Source organism: Rhipicephalus microplus, unplaced genomic scaffold (assembly GCF_043290135.1).
Source record: "Rhipicephalus microplus isolate Deutch F79 unplaced genomic scaffold, USDA_Rmic scaffold_28, whole genome shotgun sequence".
Classification (NCBI taxonomy): Eukaryota; Metazoa; Arthropoda; class Arachnida; order Ixodida; family Ixodidae; genus Rhipicephalus; species Rhipicephalus microplus.
The window spans coordinates 6,891,636-6,912,191 of NW_027464601.1; the positions used below are offsets into that span (position 1 = coordinate 6,891,636).

General features: G+C 47.6%; 1 protein-coding gene across 1 annotated transcript in view; it reads right to left on the reverse strand.

Annotated features, from left to right (window-relative positions):
• Positions 1-349: 349 nt before the first annotated feature.
• LOC142786684 (uncharacterized) overlaps positions 350-20,556 on the reverse strand; it is a 78,821-nt gene continuing 58,614 nt past the window's right edge. Inside the window, exons 6-8 of the mRNA XM_075884303.1 lie at positions 5,451-5,536; positions 3,977-3,986; positions 350-427 (exon numbers count right to left, since the gene is read on the reverse strand). Of these exons, the coding sequence (XP_075740418.1) occupies positions 350-427; positions 3,977-3,986; positions 5,451-5,536 (174 nt within the window). The remainder of the gene's footprint in view (positions 428-3,976; positions 3,987-5,450; positions 5,537-20,556) is intronic.

Genomic DNA, 20,556 nt, shown 5'->3' on the forward strand with positions numbered 1-20,556 from the left:
ACAAAGGCCCTGCCCAAAGCCACTGCCACCAAGGTAGCAAAATTCTTCGTCGAAAACATCGTCCTTCGTGACGGTGCTCCATGGGTTTTCATTACTGACAGAGGTAGGGCCTTTACGGCGAACATAACTAGGGCGATCCTGAGGTACAGACATAAATCACCGCTGGAACACCAACTATTATCCACAGACCAATGGCCTCACGGAGCATCTTAACAAGACCATCGCCGATATGCTGGTCCTGTACGTGGACGTCGAGCACAAAGCGTGGGATGATATCCTTCCGTATCTAGCCTTCGCGTACAAGTTGGTCTAAGGAAGGAGCGTGGGAACAACGCTGGATGCTATGCTTTCAAACGTTGCTGATGAAGAGAACCTCGACGTCACTGCTTACCTTCAGCGTGCGGAAGAGGCTCGTCAACTCGCCCACCTGCGCATCATGAATCAGCAGGCGAGTGACAGCCGCCGTTACAATATTCGACGAAGCTTCGTGCAGTACCAGCCAGGGGACCGTGTTTGGGTATGGACGCCTATTCGCGACGTGGGCTCAGTGAAAAACTTCTGCGATGGTACTTTGGACCATACAGAGTTGTTTTACGTCTCGGCCTACTCGACTACGAGGCTGTTCCCGATGGTATTACGAACTTTCAATGGCGCCGTGCTTGATCGGAAATCGTCCATGTCATGCGCCTCAGGTCATTTCATGTGCGAACCAAAGGACTGTATTTTGTTGCTGTGCTTTATTGCTTGTACTGATTGTTTATTTTTCTTTTATTGTGCTTTAGTCTTTTGCTAAAGCATCGGGACGATGCCTTTTTCAGAGGGGGGCAGTGCCACGTTCCTTTCTTATCATCCCGTTACACAATGTTCAGCGCGAACCGCGTCTACGGTGTTAGAGAAGCTCCGAGGCAATTGTTGATTGTTTTCTTAATAGGAAGTTTTAGAATACCGTTTGCAAGCGCTGCCGGCGTTGCGGGTGCCATATGAGCTTTAGAATAGCGTTTTTCCTGCTGCGATCCGCAACGCACGATCGCCGCGACACCATAGCCTCGAAACCAACGCTTGCGTGCCGCATGTGGGCCGCCATCACCGCCCGTAGCCTCGAAACCAGCGCTTGTGGGCCACATGTGGGCCGCCATTACCGCATGCAATTTCAGATTTTTTGCGTGTGGTCCGCGAACGCGAACGCCGACTCGCGTTACGACGCATGTGCAGTGGCAGCGACCGCACCACAAGGGCTCGCGGCGTGCTATTCTAAATCTCCCTAATATTACGCCCACTTTGTGAACCTTTCAGATTATTCTGGAACCTGCGTTTTCTCAAGCGATAACGCTAGAACGTTCGATGGCAAGTGTATAAATAGAAATACCGACACGCTTCACCGCTTGTCAGTCGATCGACGGCTGACGCCCTGCTCACCGCTATCAGCACCTGCTTCTTTCTGTAATCTGACTTTTCTTTTACTTGACCACAACTTCGGATCGATTAAATAGTTTATTATTCTACCTACAGCCTAATTCCTTCCTTTATGTCGCGACCCCGTGACAATTTAATGTCGTATAATTTCACTATTTTCAACTTTTTTTACTATATTTTCAGCGTTTGTGTGGCATTGTTAGTGGCCGAAGAAAGGTAGTAATAATTTTTTGGTCTAGAACAAAAAACATGCTTGTCAAATAAACCAGGCCTTCATTGTAGCACCGACATGTACGTAATTCATCGATGAAAGCTTTCTGCTGAACTCTCATATAAGATTTTTCTTGTGCAATTGATTGATTGATTGATTTGTGGGGTTTAACTTCCCAAAACCACCATATGATTATGAGAGACGCCGTAGTGGAGGGCTCCGGAAATTTCGACCACCTGGGGTTCTTTAACGTGCACCCAAATCTGAGCACACGGGCCTACAACATTTCCGCCTCCATCGGAAATGCAGCCGCCGCAGCCGGGATTCGAACCCGCGACCTGTGGGTCAATTTTTCTTGTGCAATAAGATGTGCGTACACGTAGTAAACGCAGTGTAGCATGAAACGCCGGGAGCTACTAAGCTTTCCTGACTAGACTCATGGCAAACAAAATGAGAAAAAAAAAATTGTGCGTTTAAGGAGCAAATGTTGGTACTGAACGAATTGTAGAGATTCTTTTTTTTCTACGATATTTCTTTCTTTTTGCACTGTTCAGATGACACACATTTAAATAAGTAGTTGAGTCACGCTACAGCAGTGCATAGCAGGCGGAATACAAGCTAACCACGTACAAACAACACAGCAAGGGCGTGATTTAGTGCGAAAGCGTGAAGAGAATCATTCAGGGCAAGGAACAATGTGCTTTCCTCGTAGGTAATGTTAACGCCGCATAGGTGTTCCGCCCTAATTTAGTAGAGAATAGTGTAGATACCAACAGTAAACTGTAGTCAATCCATTTCATCTGGCGACAATAGGCTGAGACCGCACACAACGAAGCGCCCCTGCATGTATTTGTATACGCGCCACCGACCGCCTATCCACACTTGCGCGGGGACATTGCTGCTACCTATAGCCCAATCTCGCCATGAATAGGCAGCTAGGGAGTAATGTTATCATGCTGCACGGGACAACTTGTGCAGTGCGCTGATGGTTCGCATATATCGTACGCCTTCGTCTCTAACTACGCAATCAGCAATGCGGAATTGCTTCTTCAACAGAAGAGAAACATTTAAAGTTCCATTAAGTAGCGCTTGTATGACAGTCATGTTCTGACTCTAGCCATGCGCGATGCACTGTACCCGAATACTGAAGGTTTGATCTGCACTAGCGAAACGTGCTTACCGAAAGGAATGCACGCGCATGCTTTTCGCAACGCTGAGTTCTTCGGGGTTGCGCAAAATTGTCGAACAACGCTGTCCTTCGGAGGACTGCGCTGAAGTACCGAAGTTAGCCTATAGGCATTATTGTGGCCGTTACTGCCCGTTTCACTGCTCTTAGCATTTCGCTTAGCTGTTCAAGCTCGAGCGTTCTCGCGGCAAGCGTCGTTTCATAACGTGCAAAATAATTGCGCTGCATGCAATGCATATAAAGAACGAAGTTTTTATTTAGACCTCACTCAATAATATTATAAATTAACTACAAGCAATGTGAGTTACCAGCGTAGGAACACATAAGCCCACGAAGCGACGTGAAGCGCAACTTGTGCCTTGTGAGTTGGCAGCTAAGCAATGTTCATAATTGTTGTCACTCTCGCTATTTCCACAGCCTTCTGCGCCTAGTAAAAACTCTTTCATGTTCTTTCAACACTACTGCTGAAAATAATCTGGAAAATCGCTTTCACCTAACGACTTCGACAACTTCGCGTTAACCCGTTAACACCTGGGCGTGGAGAGCATTGTGCTCTGAAACCAACTAACAGTGCCAAATCGCTTGCGGTGCGCTATTAAGTATTAACATCACGACGAAGACAAAAGGTGCAGTGCTGGTCAGCTTAAGATTGGTCGGGGGCCCGCATGACTGCCCGTGCAAATTGTTATGAGATTCATCCATCGTAAGAGCACTGATGAATACAAGTGGCAAGTAAAACTAGGTGACTATCAACTAAAGAGGCCAGTAAATAACACTTCGCTAACCTACGTGACTACGGAAAACCTCCTGAAACTGATATCTGTACCTTACGGGCTATCATTGAAAGCGCGAGCTGTCCCATATGTTCACAGATGTTTAAGGAAACTTCTTGTTTTCCAAAAGCGAATCATATACTATATCGGTCCGTGGAGGGTCCACTTAGTGTTCGTAATGTTCGTCTCTTGCTAACGCGTTAACACAGAGGCGAGCACAGCACAACAAGGGAGCAATCACAATACTGCCACTCCATCGTCTATTAACCATCTTCGAGAGAACGCTCCTGAATTCCACTTAGTGGCGTGACAGTACATTTGCAGGGTAAATTGTCACGTAGTTTTGGCGTTCACGAAGGCAACTTCAGGCACGTTTGAAAGGAAAGTACTTACTTTGATAAACCTGTGAAAATGAAATAACAAAGTACAAGCAGTTCAGGCTGCACACTGGTAATGACGAGAACATCGTTGGCCGTCGAATGAACAGTTCTGCGGTAAGGGGTGCCGGTATTTACACATGTGGCACCGAAGTTTCTATAGTGTTATCACGGGCGCTTGTGAAAGGTACCGAAAAACACGACTATTCGAGTCATGCGCGTAATGTTCACACAGTGATCTGCAACAATCGTAAAGATTCCCTGACAGTGGAGCGTACTTTGCGCCGAGTATTGATGACAGTCTTTTGTGGTTGGATCACAAATACATCAAAATGAGACATTTACCACGCGTGGTCGTAATAACCTGACTGCATGCCTAATAATACCCGATATGGTGTAACTAGTTTGACGCCCCGAAACTACTAAATGATTACGAGACGCCGCTGTCGAAGGCTCCGAAACTTTCGACCACCTTGGGCTCTTCAACATGCACCTAAATATAAGTAAACATGCTCCAAGCATTTTCGCTTCCATTGAAAATGCGACCATGGCGGCCGGGATTTGATTCCGCGAGCTGCCGGTCAACAGTCAAGCACCATGACCAGTAGACCACCGTGGCGGATCGACTGCGTACTTAAGAGAGCCGTCGATTTTCTTTAAAAAATAACGACTGTCATTCTGAAGCAGTAATCGCTCAGATATACTGGTATGGATGCCAGATTTAGGAGTAGCCATTTCGCCATATCTACTCCCGCATCTTTCTTTTTTTCCTAGTATTTTGACGTTTCTAATGGCTACCTCTTGTGTTGTACCCCTGTTCTGCATGCTTGAGAACCGCCTATATTTCCTAAAAAGGTTAGCGTTCTGTTCACTTAAATTCTTAAAGCCTGTATGAATTAGGTGTAGATTTTAAGCCCAGCAGACTTAAACCTTGATTCTATTGAATAGGTTATTTTTATTAATAATGGTGCGGAACCAATTACGCCTATGGGTTCAAGCTTCACGAAAAGAATGTGGTGGTTAATAGTGTCGCATGCTTCGGAAAAATCAATGAAAAGTGAACCTGCGTAGAGGCTATCTATCGCTCTCTTTAGCTTTTCAGTTGAAGATAACAAAGCGAGTTCAGTGGAATAGCCTTCATGAAATCCAAATTGTGAAAGTGAAAGAACTTGAAATTTATTGAGGTATTTGGTCAAGCAAATTTGGAGCAATTTTTCAAATACTTTACTGAAAAAAAGGTTTGATGCAAATGGGTCGATAGTTGGATGTTTCTGTACGGTCACCTTTTATATGAACACAGGAACATTTTTGCCACTTTTCAATTCTACAGTGACAATACCAGTTTTGAAAGGATTTGTTCCTTCTCATGTCACAAGGGTACAAAAAGAGCCTACCGAAAACTACAGTATACGCTATTATTATTATTTGAGATGTCTATTCTTTATTCGTGGTAACTGAAGTTGAAATTTGTACGTAATCAGAATACTCACTTCTTCAGCTGGTCCGCCAGCTCCAGCCAAGCGATCATGCTGGATCCGAAACGTTGTTCTGAATATGGTACGACGAAGAAATCTGGCTGTGGCAACAGAGATGGGCAAAAAATATACTTCAAGTGGGGCATATGTCGCCTTACAATGACAGAATGTAGGACGTGTCATAACCGTTAAAGGCATAAACAGTGTTGCACTGACAATATTATTTGCGATTTTTGCCTACGTTCATTGAACTAAGTAACTTCTTTTCCTCGAGTGGCCGCGCTGTTGTATACTCATGAGCGAAATCAGCCATATTCTTTAGAGGCAATTTTCAGAATGTTTGCTTGCTTGCTTGTTCCTTTCTTTTGTGGCTCTCACCCACTAAGGGGGATTGGCCAAGAAGCCGGTGGTTAATGCAAGTCAATACCTTTAGATTTTCTAGACTAGGGGAATATGATTACTGTGTTTTGACTGTGAAATTAATTTGGCGCAATGTAAAAAAAAGAAAAAAGGGGGGAGAGAAATTATAGAATTTGTTGAATATCTGAGGTGGAATCGTTATATGAAATTTTCCTGAAAGTTGAATCATTGCAGTGTATCAGCTAATTAATAAGTGGTAGTGTGGCTAGTAAAATTCCAGAGCTGATCGCTGACTCAGCAAGGTAATCTTTTTGTGTTATATATGAATGCGCAGAGAGCCCCACAGGTGTTCCTGTCGCTGTGTCCCAATGAAGTGGCTCCAAAAGACAAAATATTGGGAATATTAAGTGATATTCCTAGTTTTTTGAATAAAATTTTGAAGCAATTTTTTCTTTGATTTTTGAAACAGTGACATGTGATAAGAAAATGGTCGATATGTTCAGGTTCGTTCAGAATGTTCTGATCACTTTTGCAGGCGTGAGATTTAGTACTTCGTTTTCTTTATTAGAGTTCATAGTAACCCAAAATATGTTCACTAGAACGTAGGCCCACGCTGATGTTCTACTGATTTCTTTTCGTAAGTAGTGCAAGGCGTAAATTTGAAAATGTATGCTTCCCCTGAAAAAGGAAAAAAACTCGGAGTCTTTGTCCCGAATGTGGAAAGATCAACCATGAAATTGGTAGAAAGCTTATTGCCAGTATGAAACCATCATGCTTGACTAAGATAATATTTTAACGTTGCGAAAAGCTGATTCTTCTGTAAAGCAAAGGCAAATGAAGGTTGTACAGTGTATCTACCTGTTCATTTATTCATTCATTCACTAGCTTGCTCACTACTTTCTAGCTAATTCTATTTTTATTACAAAAAGCTGCCGGCTCGGTGATATATCACAATCATACTTCGGTTTTAATATTTTATGTAATAGGACTGTTCAATGACACGCACCTAAACTTATACCTATATACTCTAGCACTTTTGTGTTCTTTGAAAATGCTATAGTGCCCGGTTCAAGATCACGCCCGGATCCCTTCGGTCAGCAGCCGAGTGTCATAACCACTGGCGGCAATTCGGGTGAAAAAGGGGAGACAGCAAAAATTTTGCGATTCGAAACGCAGCCGCTATGAGCAAGCCCGAGCGCCTGCCCGATAGCAGAATCCACTTGGCAACATCACACTTTGTTTTCATTATTCAATCGTACATCGGTTGGAACATGATGACTATTGTATTATTACTGCGGTCAAAAAGGTTAGTGTGTTGTATAAAACTTCATTCTCGGTTTTTTTTTATTCACGCAAGTACATGAATACAGTCTCAAATGAAGGCTACGTCATCCTACTACTTTCTGAGAAATTTGCAGGCCCACTTTTCTTTCTTCTCATTTACATAACAATTTGCCTAATAACTTCCCCTATGCCTTCCTTGCCATTATTGTCTGTTAGATCTCATTATTGTTGTGTAAAACACAAAAAACGAGCCCTTGTGTGTACACTTGTTTCCCTTATTCATTAACGAGGGTCTCGAACTGGCAGACTTGGTGCCTTTAGGTTGTATACGAGGGACTAGTGGTCACCTGCCAGTTAATAATGAGCTCACGTGCTACGTGACGCCCAACAGGCTTATAAAGAGTGTGCCACACTCACCGCCATGACTACTAGTGGCGCTGACTGACACTCCCACGTTTAAATTGACATAGATACTCAATAAAGTGGCTGGGGGGATAGCTGTCGTGGTAGCACAAGTTGTAGAGCATCGAACGTGTTATTCGAAGGTCGCATGTTAGGATCCTGCCCACGGCAAGTTGTCTTTCCACCCTCTTTTCTTTCTTCTCATTTACATTACAATCGGCCTAATAACTTCCCCTATACCTTCCTTGGCATTATTCTGTGTTGGATCTCATATATATATATATATATATATATATATATATATATATATATATATATATATATATATATATATATATATATATATATATATATATATATATATATATATATATACAATAATGCCAATGCCAAGGAAGGTATAGGGGAAGTTATTAGGACAATTGTAATGTGAATGCGAACAAAGAAAAGTGGGTGAAGAGATAACTTGCCGTTGGCAGCATCCTGCCCACGGCAAGTTATTACGAGCTGCCAGCTCGTAATAAGTTCACGTGCTACGTGACGCCAAACAGGCTCATAAAGAGTGCACCACACTCGCCTCCATGGCTACAGGTGGCGCTGACTGACACTTCCACGTTTAAATTCACATATTAACCCAATAAAGTGGCTGGGGAGATAGCCGCCGTGGTAGCTCAGTGGTAAAGCATCGAATGCGTTATTCGAAGGTCGCAGGTTCGGTTCCCGCTCATGGCAAGTTTTCTTTGCACCCACTTTTCTTTCTTCTCATTTACATCACAATTCGTCTAGTAACTTTTCCTATACATTTCTCGGCATTATTGTTTGTTAGATCTCATTACATTGTGTCAAAATATGAAAAAACAAGGCCATCAGTATACACACTTCCTTTCCTTATATACATACATACATTATATATATTGCCACGAACGTAATTACAGACAGCGACGAAACGACGTCTTGCTTGCCCTCCGACCAGGACGCAAAAGCCCTCTTGTTTCTTCACTTCCCAAGGATTCCACCTACAGTTGATGGCTCATACCCATTACCTGTGACATTACTCCCTCTCCTCGAAAAGCATTGGCTCGATGCTCGTAATGAGCGTTGAGAAAAAAAAATTGGAAAGAAAAGATGCTACCATGGAACCCAACAACTCCGTCGTAAGGGGGGAAAATGGGCTGGCGTCATAGAAGTACTCAATAAAGAAAGGAGTAAGTACACAAGACAATAAAAAAACCAAAAGTGACAAAAAAATAGTCATTGCCTGGTAAGTTAGTCTACGTTCGATGTATGACGCGAGAAATATGGCTTGAGTCTTGACACGTGCACCACATCATTTTGTGGAAACCGACGGGAACGTCTTGAGGCGCCCTCAGGGAGAACTTCATACGTAACGTCACTGAGTCGGCGCAGAACTTTGTAAGGGCCGAAGTAGCGCCGAAGCAACTTCTCAGAGTGACCACGCTGTCGGATGGGAGTCCATACCCAAACTTCATCGCCTGGTTTGAAGGTAACCTCTCGGTCTGTAAGGTTGTAGCGGTGTGCGTCGGCAGTTTGGCGAGCCTGAATACGGCATCGGGCGAGTTAACGGACTTCTTCGGCGCGTTGAGCGAACAATGCAGTGTCCGCGTTAAACATGCTCAAGTTGTTGGGAAGGAGCGTTAAAGAGTTACGGAGTTAAATAAGCATTAAGGAGCATAAGGAGTTACGTAAGGTAGTATATCATCCCAGTTCTTGTGATCAACGGCCACGTACATTGACAGCATATCTGCAATGGTCTTGTTCAACCGTTCAGTGAGTCCATTTGTTTGGGGGTGATAACCCGTGGTTTTCCGATGTTGTGTACCACTTAGTCTCAGCACTTCTTGAAGCATCTCTGCGGTGAAAGCTGTACCGCGATCAGTAATTATTACAGCTGGCGCTCCGCAACGAAGTACGATGCTGGTGACAAAAAACTGTGCGATTTCGGCTGCGGTAGCTTTGGGCGGGGCCTTTGTTTCACTGTAACGCGTTAAATAATCGGTGGCAACCCCAATCCACCGGTTTCCAGACGAACAGGTGGGAAATGAGCCGAGCAAGTCAATGCCAATTTGATCGAATGGTGTCTTCGGCGTGGCGATAGGCTGTAGTAGTCCTGCTGGTCGGACAGGTGGAGTCTTACGGCGTTGACAGTCGCGGCATGTGCGGACGTACTGCTTGACTGTCTTCCCGAGGTGGGGCCAGTAGTATGAGCGGCGAATTCTTTCCAATGTGCGCGTGTAGCCAAGGTGTCCGGATGATGGTTCGTCGTGACAAGCATGTAAAATATCGTCCTGAAGCGAGGTCGGCGCGACCAGTAGGTAAGTAGCCTGGGTATGGTCAAAATTTTTCTTATAGAGGACTCCATCCCTGATGCAGAACGAGGCCAGCGAACGTGCGAAGTTTCGAGGAAGGCTGCGTTTTCGGCCTTCAAGGTAGTCAATCAGCGGGCTTAGCTTCATGTCGTCGCGTTGTTGTTGAGCCAAGTCGGTTGCTGACACAGAGGAAAGGAATGTATCGTCCTCTTCAACGTCCGCGTTCGTACTTCCAATTGGTGCACGTGAGAGACAGTCAGCATCAGTGTGTTTGCGTCCTGACTTGTGAATGACTGTAACGTCAAATTCTTACAGCCGAAGGCTCCAGCGTGCTAAACGACCGGAAGGGTCTTTGAGGTTGGCGAGCCAGCATAAAGAATGGTGGTCGCTAACTACCCTGAATGGTCGACCATATAAATAAGGGCGAAACTTTGTTATAGCCCAAACAACGGCTAAGCATTCCTTTTCTGTTGCAGAGTAGTTTTTCTCTGCAGATGATAGTGTTCGACTTGCATAGGCAATCACGTGCTCTACGCCATTTTTCCATTGAACCAATACAGCTCCAAGTCCGACGTTGCTGGCATCCGTGTGTAGCTCTGTGGCAGCGTTATCGTCAAAGTGACCGAGTACAGGTGGGGCTTGGAGATGGTTTCGTAGCGTGTCAAAGGCGTGATGCTGATCATGACCCCAAACAAACGGTACGCCATCTTTCGTAAGTTCATTTAGCGGTTCAGCGATTTTAGAAAAGCCTTTGACGAAGCGTCCGTAATATGCGCAGAGTCCCAGAGATCGGCGGAGGTCGCGCTTGTTCGTTGGGACAGGAAATGCGGCAACAGCTTTCGTTTTCTCAGGGTCTGGATGTATACCGGCGTGGCTTACGACGTGACCAAGAAATTTCAGTTCCTCGAATGCAAAGTGGCATTTCTCAGGTTTGAGAGAAAGTCCAGCTGTTCGAATCGCCTGAAGAACTGCCTGTAAGCGCTGGACGGGCTGCTCAAACGTGTCCGAGAAGACGACCACATCGTCAAGGTAGACAAGACACGATTGCCATTTTAGCCCAGAAAGAACCATGTCCATCATTCTTTGAAAAGTAGCTGGTGCTGAGCATAAGCCGAAGGGAAGGACCTTGAACTCGTAGAGTCCGTCAAGAGTAATGAAGGCGGTCTTTTCGCGGTCGCGCTCATCAACAGATATTTGCCAATAGCCGCTGCGTAGATCCATGGACGAAAAGTAACGAGCATTGCGAATGCGGTCCAGCGAGTCGTCTATTCGTGGTAAAGGATACACGTCTTTCTTCGTGATCTTATTCAACTTTCGGTAGTCGACGCAAAATCGCACAGTACCATCTTTTTTCTTTACTAACACAACAGGGGACGCCCAGGGACTGGTCGATGGCTGGATGACATCGTCCTTGAGCATCTTCTGGACCTGTTGGCGTGTAACGTCTTGTTCTTTTTGCGAGACTCTGTAGGCATGCTGTCGAATGGGTCTCTCGGTAGGCTCGGTGATGATACGATGCTTGGCAAGCGGTGTTTGGTTAACTTTCGAAGTCGTAGCGAAGCAGTCCCGAAATGAGCCGAGTAGCTTCAAAAGACGTTCCCGTTGTGCAGACGGTAGACCCTGGTTTACGTCGAGAGTGCTTGCAAATGTCATGGCAGAATCGTCGCACGACGAAAGAGCAGATAATGTTGAGGGACCAGGGCCGTCGGCAATATCTTCGAGGTATGCGATCGCAGTGTGTTTGGTAAGATGGCGATACTCCTTGCTGAAATTCGTGACTAATAGGCAAGCCTGCTTTCTACTGGGCTGAACAATACCTCGGGCAACGCAGATTTGTTGTGCAAAAAGTAGAGACAAATTTCCTTCTGCAATTACAGCATCGGGGACGTCTTGGTCACATTCAACGTTGATAAAAAGGCTGCTGCGAGGAGGCAGAGTAACAGATTCGGAGGATACACGTAGGGCAGCCTTCGATGAGCGGGCGTTTTCCGGTTCAGGATGAAACGGGTCCTCGAACGACACCTGCAAGTCTCGTAGGTCAATAATTGCGCCTTGTTCGCGAAGAAAGTCCAGGCCCAGAATGAGTGGACGGGAGCACACAGGTAATAAGAGGAAAGACCCTATGAACGTCGAAGCACGGGCTCGAACACGGGCTGTGCACATTCCAGTCGGCGTGACGAGGTGGCCCCCTGCCGTGCGCAACGGCGGTCCTTGCCAAGGGGTAGTTACCTTCCTCAGTTGGGATGCTAGGGCGCTGCTCATAACCGAATAATCGGCGCCGGTGTCGACGAGGGCAGTGACGAAGTGATTATCGACGTGTACGGTGATGTCGGCGGAAACAGTCTTATGACTTTCGGAAACGACTGGAAAGTGAGAACGGTCTTCGTCGGGTCTTTGCGTCGAAGGAGGTTCTTTGACAGTTCGTTGGGGCGCGGCTTCACCCCCAGGAGCCGCGGTTTCTAGTTTCCCCTGTGGGGGCTCGGTGACCGGCCTCTGAAAGGAGCATAAGATGACGAGGGAATGCTAGGTGACGTGGGGCGGCGAGGTGATGGTGATCGTGATTGGGGGCGTTGACCAAGGTGAGGAGCTTGCTGGCCCGTAAGGTACGCTTCGATGTCGCGAGGACGCTCACCGTAGCGCAGGCACCGAGCATCAGGGTGAAAGCCACGGAGACCAAGTTGGCGGTACTGGCAGTTACGGTAGACGTGACCTGCTTCGCCACAGTGGTAGCAGAGTGGACGGTTATCGGACGTACGCCACACGCTGGCCTTTGTGGCGTTCAGCTGCGATCCAGACGGACGATAAGTTGGTGCACTCGGAAACCTTGAGGCGGGTGGCGGAGTCGAAGAGGTGCCCTGGAATCGATGGCTAGCCTGATTCATTCTCCCTATAATGGGATCTGGGCCATGTGGTGCAGGAGATCAGAGAGCCGCCGCATAAGTCAGCACAGGGGCCTCGGGCCTTGTTGGCGCTAGTGGGGTGACCACCTGTCGGATCTCATTTCGGATTAAGTCTGTGAGATCACTTACGGGTGGTTGGGGTCCCGCTGCTTGGAGTTGGCGCAGCTCGTCCCGCACGACGCTTCTTATGAACTCAGCGAGAGCATGCCTCTCGCTGTCAGCCCCGATAAAGCATGCAGCAGGGGTCAGGTCGTGGCGTTCATACTGTGACGACCTATACTGGAGAGTACGCTCCATTGTGGTTGCCTCATTTATGAACTCTGCACAGTCGTCGGTGGATTGCGCACGAGTCCGGCGAAGAGCTGCTCTTTTACCCCACGCATTAAATGCCGCACCTTTCTTTTCCTCTGACATTGCAGGGTCAGCACGCTTGAGGAGTCGAAGCATGTCCTCAACAAACATCAAAACTCTATCGTTGGGTCGTTGGTTCCGAGAGGAGATTGCCTGCTCCGCTTTCTCTTTTCTTTAAGTGCTGCGGTACGCATCACGAACTGTCGGCTCAACTCATGCCACGTCCCAAAGGAACCCTGGTGATTCTCGTACCACGTTTTGGCAGAGTCTTCTAACGCAAAGTAAACTCTCCGCAGCTTGCGAGCTTCATCCCATTCGTTGATGTTGGCAACTTGATTGAAGTGATCAAGCCAGTCGTCAACATCTTCATAAATGTCTCCATGAAATGAGCGTGGTGTTTTCGGCACATGAAAAACATGCGAGAGAAAAGAATAGGCGTCGTTGGTTTGACTCGCCTGGTTGTTAGTTGAAGTTGCCATCTCGTCTTGAGAGAGGGGGCCATACTCGGGAGATAGTCCTCGCAGGCGGCGACTGCTTCTTGCCGTGGGAGCTGTAGCTGTCTCCAAGTAGCTCGGTGTGTCGGCTGAAAATCTGCAGCCGAGGCGCATTTACCCAGCACCTCCACCAGTGCCACGAAGGTAATTACAGACAGTGACGAAACGACATCTTGCTTGCCCTCAGACCAGGACGCAAAAGCCCTCTTCTTTCTTTACTTCCCAAGGATTCCGCCTACATTGGATGGCTCATACCCATTACCTGTGACAATATATATATATATATATATATATATATATATATATATATATATATATATATATATTTATTTATTTATATATATATATATATATATATATATATATATATATATATATATATATATATATATATATATATATGCCCGTGTGCTTTGATTCACGTACACGTAAGGAATCCTAGGTGGCCGAAATTTCCAAAGTCCTGACTACGACGCCTCTCATAATCCTAAGCTGGTTTTGCGACACTAGACATTATTTATCTTCACTCATTGGCACCCAATTCGGGCACATTTGAAAGACGCATGGTGTGCTCCTATATTGCAGTCTCACTTTGCGAAAAGCGCGCGCTTTTCGTAAATAGGGACTGAAATTATTAAAGTGACCTTCGTGTGCCTGTTACTACAACAGAATTGTTCCTAGTAAAGCCCGAGGCCAGCCGATAAGTACGATCCTGCCCTCTTCCCCACTGCGAAATATGGGCGTGTCAAGGAGCGTCGCCCCCTCCTCTGGGCGGGACAAAGTTCGCGTGGGGGAGTAGAGCGCGTGCTGCCGCGCGATGTGGCGACGCGCAGTCATTGCGCGATCTTGCTGTTAATGGTCAAAAGACAATAATTCCCCCCGAGATGCCCGTTAGCAGCGGCGAGTAGTAGATAATAATGCTTGCTGTTTGAACGTTGAAGGCTGTGCTTGTAGGGGGCTCAGTGGTCAACGCCTCGCAGTCACAATTTAGAGGACACAAGTTTGATTCTGCGAGCCAAAATTTTTCAGTATTTTTTTTCGTTCTTGCATTTTCATATATAAAGATACGTATACATATACGGTTAGTGACGTTGACATCCACTCTGACGCCGATGGCAAAATCCAGCCGAGAGTCTTCATGTAATTCCTATCGCAATGAAAATGTACGTATTGCGACCCCATTGCACCAAAGCATACCACAAAGAAAAAAGCGGCACATCCCACGTACCCTGGAAATCGACGTTATGCGAAGCATGTGGAAGGAAGCTGCCCGTGTGGTAATTTTTTTAACAACACTTCATGAAGTGACCCTAATATAAGTAAAATGTTGCAAGCATGGGCATGTCTTGAACAGTTGCAGGTGCCCAAATAATCAGTTGTTTGCACTTGCTCAATAATTCGAACAGGAACACAAGTACTAGCAACACCAGAAGCGATAAACTCCCATGTAGTGTGATGACGATAGCCCGGGACACAGCCATATAAATCAACTTCAGCGAATGTTACCTAACCACAATGGACATTAGCCCGACCTTACGGCTGTGTGGTAGGAGTAAATGTAATGTTTATATAATTGAATACGAAGCCCTCCAACCACAATTGATGTTTTACAAACATTACGGTATATTTTAAAAGTAGTTCGGAGACCTGGTGTGGCTCTGTGGTAGAATGCTCTATTGCCACGCAGACTGCTAGCGTGCCATTCCTGCTGAGGCCTTGATATTTACTTCACGCGTTCATTGGGTCAACGCTGAGGATGTCAGCTTTTTTTTACGCTCACTCGTTCAAATCACCCTTGTGTGTTTTTGCCGTACCTGGAAGGTTATTGTTTAAATCGCATATGGCACATACCTGCATACCAGTGAAACACATCCGCCCGCGGTAATGTGCAATTGTTCAACGGCAAGTGTATGATGACCACGCGACGGGATCGTGACATGATTTATGTCTATATTAGTGCGTCATCTTTCCACTCACGTTGTACTTCTCCATTGTCCCATATTTTCTTTCGTTGAAGAAGTCAGTAAACTTGCATAGTAATTTATTGTGACTGTTTCCCAATTCACTGTTTGAATTTAGACCGAAGGTAGTCGCACAGGACGTATTGCTGCTACTCAAAGAAAAAGCGCTAAACCCGCCTAACGGGAGCACGGACACGTTCATCGTAGCAATTAATATCAAAAAAGCCTTAGACTCCATATCTCACGAAATAATTCTTGAGGAGCTACGCAACATTAGATGCGGATAAAAAATCTACAACTACAGAAACTCTTTTTTGACGAACCGAACGGTTACAATAGGCACCAGTTCAACCCGATCAGCGTTAACGCCAATATCTAACCGCTTTGTCCCCTCAACTGTTTTGTCCCCTCTACTGTTTAATGTTGGGGTGCGAAAGCTTGGCCTATGGCTAAAGGAGAAATTTGAGCTAGGCAATATACGTGGATGACGTAAGTTATGGGCTTCCAAAGGCTTCATTGGCAACAAACAAGATATCCTTTAAAAATCCATCGAGAAGGTCGATGAAATTCGCATGTATGAAGGCGTGCGATGCACACCAGAAAAAATTAGAGTTTATCAGGGTAAAAGCCATATACTCAAGAAAAACGTGACGCCCCAAAATACACCTCACTATTCACGGCCAACCTATTATAGAGGTGCAAAAGCTAAGTGTCCTCGGCCTGTGGATCCAAAATAATGATAGAGTAGATAACACGATCGAAACACTCTGAAAAACCACGACAAACGTAGCTCGCGTGACACACAAGATCACGCGGAAAAGACAAGGCTTCATGGAAGAGGAAACTCTCTCTTTACAAGCTTTAATTTATAAGTAGAACACAATCGCATACCTTTCCAAAAGCTAACCAATACTGAAACAGCAAAAAATTAACGCAATCATAAGAACGACATACAAAGATGCGACTGGACGGCCCACCAATGCTCACACCGAAAAGGTTGAGGCGCTAGGACTTTATAATACCTATGAAAAACTCACGTTCACCGTGCTGATATTTCAAAAGGAAAGATTAAATTCGACGGACCAAGACAGAGCTCTGCTCAAGCAGGTTGGTTACCCCTTAAGACCTCGACACGCCGTACAGGAGACATACTTACCACCTCACCACATTAGGGCCCAAATCATGGCGTTTCTCATACAGGAGAATATTAGCGCTAAGTACCACCCAGGCAGGTGGCAAGCCAAAGTAAGAGCACTACAAAAGCATTACGGTAACAACCCATCCGTCTTTTACGCAGAAGCCCGCAGACTACAAAGCAATAGTTACACCGTAGTGTCGACCAGCGGAACTACACTATAGCAGCGTCGATGAAAACCTCGGTCACAACAACGGCCGAAACGGTAGCGGTTGCATTGGCGATCAGATGCGCTGAACACAAAGGAGACTCAGCATTCGTGATTACTGACTGTCAATCGACTTGCAGTATGGGGCGGTTCCAAGGGCAGCTATGAAAATTTGAGGAACGCAATTACCGAATGAGCATGCAATACTTTGGTGCCCCGTGCATGCGGGACTTGAGGGCAGCAAAAGAGCCTACCAGCTTGCTCGTTAAATAAGCATCCGAGCACCAGTCACAACCATTGAGGAACCCCCAATAGCTCCACGCGACATCCTCGAAAACCAAAGCGAATGTGAAGAAGACGATGTGCCTGCAGCAAGCAGCATCGCCAACGCCCGGCTCTCTCGGCTCGTGCTTCGGTTCGTTGCTGTGCCGATCGCTGGACGGTTCTTCACGCTGTCTCGTCGCTGTCTTTAACGGCTCATAAACCTCCTCACATTTGGTGGAGGTGCTCGGTAGTCATGACGGGTGGTAGCGTGCGGCTTCGCAGCTCCAGGGTGTAGCAACGGGGATTAACAGCACCTTAACTACCAACGCCACTACATCGACGCCTTCGCTCCAGTTCAACTGTCCTGGCCATCTTATGCTACGGGAGCCGAAGGTCTTCAGCGGTGCGGATGGGACCGACGTCGAAGACTGGCTCGAGCACTACGAACTGGTGAGCGCCAACAATAAGTGGGATGAAGCCGACAAGCTGGGCCACGTGATATTTTATCTCACTGGCGTCGCCGAATTGTGGTTTAATAACCACAAACACAACATCCCCACATGGAGCATCTTCAAGACGTCATGTGCTGAAGTGTTCGGTCGGCCGGCTGTCCGCAAGCAGAGGGCAGAACAGCGCTTGCGCGTCCGCTCTCAGCAGACTGGCGAGACCTTTACCAGCTATATTGAGGACGTCGTCGACCTTTGTCGACGTGTGAATGACACCATGCCCGAATCTGACAAGGTCAAAAACATCCTGAAGGGCATCGACGACGGCGCATTTCAAATGCTCTTGGCAAGAAATCCGAGCACAGTTTCCGAAGTCGTCAGCTTGTGTCAGAGCTACGACGAGTTAAAGAAGCAACGCACTCTGACTCGGCAGCCTCAGCATGGTGGTGAGTCACTGCCCAGTTTCGACACCCTGCCGGACAATTCACCGCTGCTTCAGCAAGTTCGAGCCTTCGTCCATGAGGAAGTCGCCCGCCAACTTTCCTTAGTGCCCTTCACTCACGAGACCACCACCCGTCTACCTGCCCCGCTTCGCACTGCTATTTCGGAAGAGGTTGCCCAAGCTGTTCCTCTTGCGCACCACGAGCCACCTCTATCCAGCCTTGCCCACTGCCAGCGTGCCGCGCAGCCGGTAGGCCCTCCTGTCGCCTATCCGCCAGCCGTGCAGCCTGTGGCCGCGCCCCTAACATATGCAGCGCAGCCTGTGACTCCTCCTGTCGCCAGCTCGCAAGTGATGCAGCCTGTAGCAGCGCCGTTCACATAAGCAGACGCTGTGCGTAGGCTTCCGCAACCACCCTACACCTCGCGCTCACAGCCCGCACACCCGGCTGCTTATATTGCACCTTGGGCGGCACCACCAGTAGCCAATTCTTGGAGGACGCCCGATAACCGACCGATATGCTACGCCTGCTTTACTCCCGGACACGTTGCCCACTACTGCCGCCGTCGACCTAAGACGTTCGGCGACTATGTCCGATCGTCGCAACCCGGCAGCCAACCCTTCGCGCAATACGCGCCGGTCTCGTCACCTCGCTATGCCCCTCCTAACGACCCCGACTTCGTGACGCCGCGCGCACCCTCTCCTCATCGGCGATCGCCCTCCCCCATGCGTCGGCGGCCCAGACCTTCTGACCAGGAAAGCTAAGCACCGCAGTTCAAGAGGCAAGAACTGCGCCATTTTCGAACTGTCTAAGCCCTCGCCGCTCTCATGCTAACGTGGTCGCAGTAACTGTTGAAGGTTATTCTACTTTCGCCCTTGTAGACACCGGCGCCGCTGTTTCTGTTATTGCCGCTAATGTCTGCCGTGTATTACGTAAAGTCACGACGCCGCTTTCGGGACTGTCACTCCACACCGCAAGTGCACAGCAAGTAACGCCTTTCGCAGCCTGCACTGCAAGAGTGCCCATTGAAGGCATTGTTTACACTGTGGAGTTTATTGTCCTCGCTGTCTGTTCGCCTGATGTCATCCTCGGATGGGACTTCCTATCCCGCCATAATGCCGTCATCGACTGCGCACGCGCTGAAGTTGAGTTTTCACCCTTTTGTGATGTCCGATTACTTGACGCTCTTCATCAGCCGCCGAAGTTGTTCGTGCATGAAGACACCAATATTCCACCTGAAAACTTCGCACTTGTTCCAGTTTCATGCAACACCTACACTGACGCTACAGTCTTCTTATGCCTTCCGATATCTTCACGAGTCGTCGAGCTCTGCCGCTGCCTTTCGCAACGATTGACCTCGCCGCCGGAAGAAGCAATATGTTCATACTCAACCCGCTTTCCACACCTGTCACTTTGCTTGCGGGGGAATGTCTCGGCCGCGTGCAGGATCTCGACCCTTCGTCTTTGGTTGATGTTACGGATGAGTGCTGCGACCACCCAAAATCACAGTCGGCCCTCGAGGAGTCGTCCAAGGATACGTTTTCCAGCGCCATCGCCGACACCCTCACTCCCACCGAACATGCCGACCTGCTTGATCTTCTGCATGAGTTCCGGAATTCCTTCGATGTGTCCCAACCTCAACTAGGCCGCACGTCGCAAGTCAACCATCATCAAGCGCACTCTGACGAAAGCCGAAACTAATTACAGCGTGACAGAAAAAGAGTGTTTGGCTCTGGTGTGGGCGCTTGGAAAGTTCCGGCCGGACTTATACGGCCGCCCGTTCGATCTAGTAACTGATCACCACGCGCTTTGCTGGCTCTCCACGCTGAAAGACTCTTGTGGCCGCCTTGCGCGATGGGCACTCCACATCCAGGAGTACGACATTCGCGTCGTATACCGCTGTGGACGCAAACACTCTCACGCTGACGTCCTGTACCGCTCACCTTTGCCACCAGATCCGACGTGCGGAAACACGTGCCTCCAGTACTTGTCATCGTTAAATCTTGACTCAGTTGTCACCGAACAACGTCGTGACCCGTGGATCGCATCTCTTCTCGAATATCTATCCAGTACGCCCAACCTTCCGGTATCTCGATCCCTCCGACGTCAAGCTTTCCATTTTTCCATCCGCGATCAACTTCTTCATCGACGCAACTACTCTCCTGATGGCCGCCGGTGGCTACTGGTCATTCCACGCACTTTGCAATCGCAGGTATGCGCTTCTCTTCATGATGATCCACAATGTGGCCACGCCGGGGTGTTCAAAACATATGAACGCCTTCGCCATCGCTATTACTGGCGCGGCATGTACAATTTCGTACGCAAAATTGTGCAGTGCTGTCCTGACTGCCAGCGACGCAAATCAACACCGCTACGTGCTACTGGCGAATTGCAGGCACTTCCGTGCCGTGCCAAGCCTTTTGATCGCGTTGGCGTTGACCTCTACGGCCCCCTTCCATTGACATCAGGTGGCAATCGGTGGATTATAGTGGCAGTTGACCATTTAACACGCTACGCCGAAACAGCCGCTTTACCGAGCGCTACCGCTC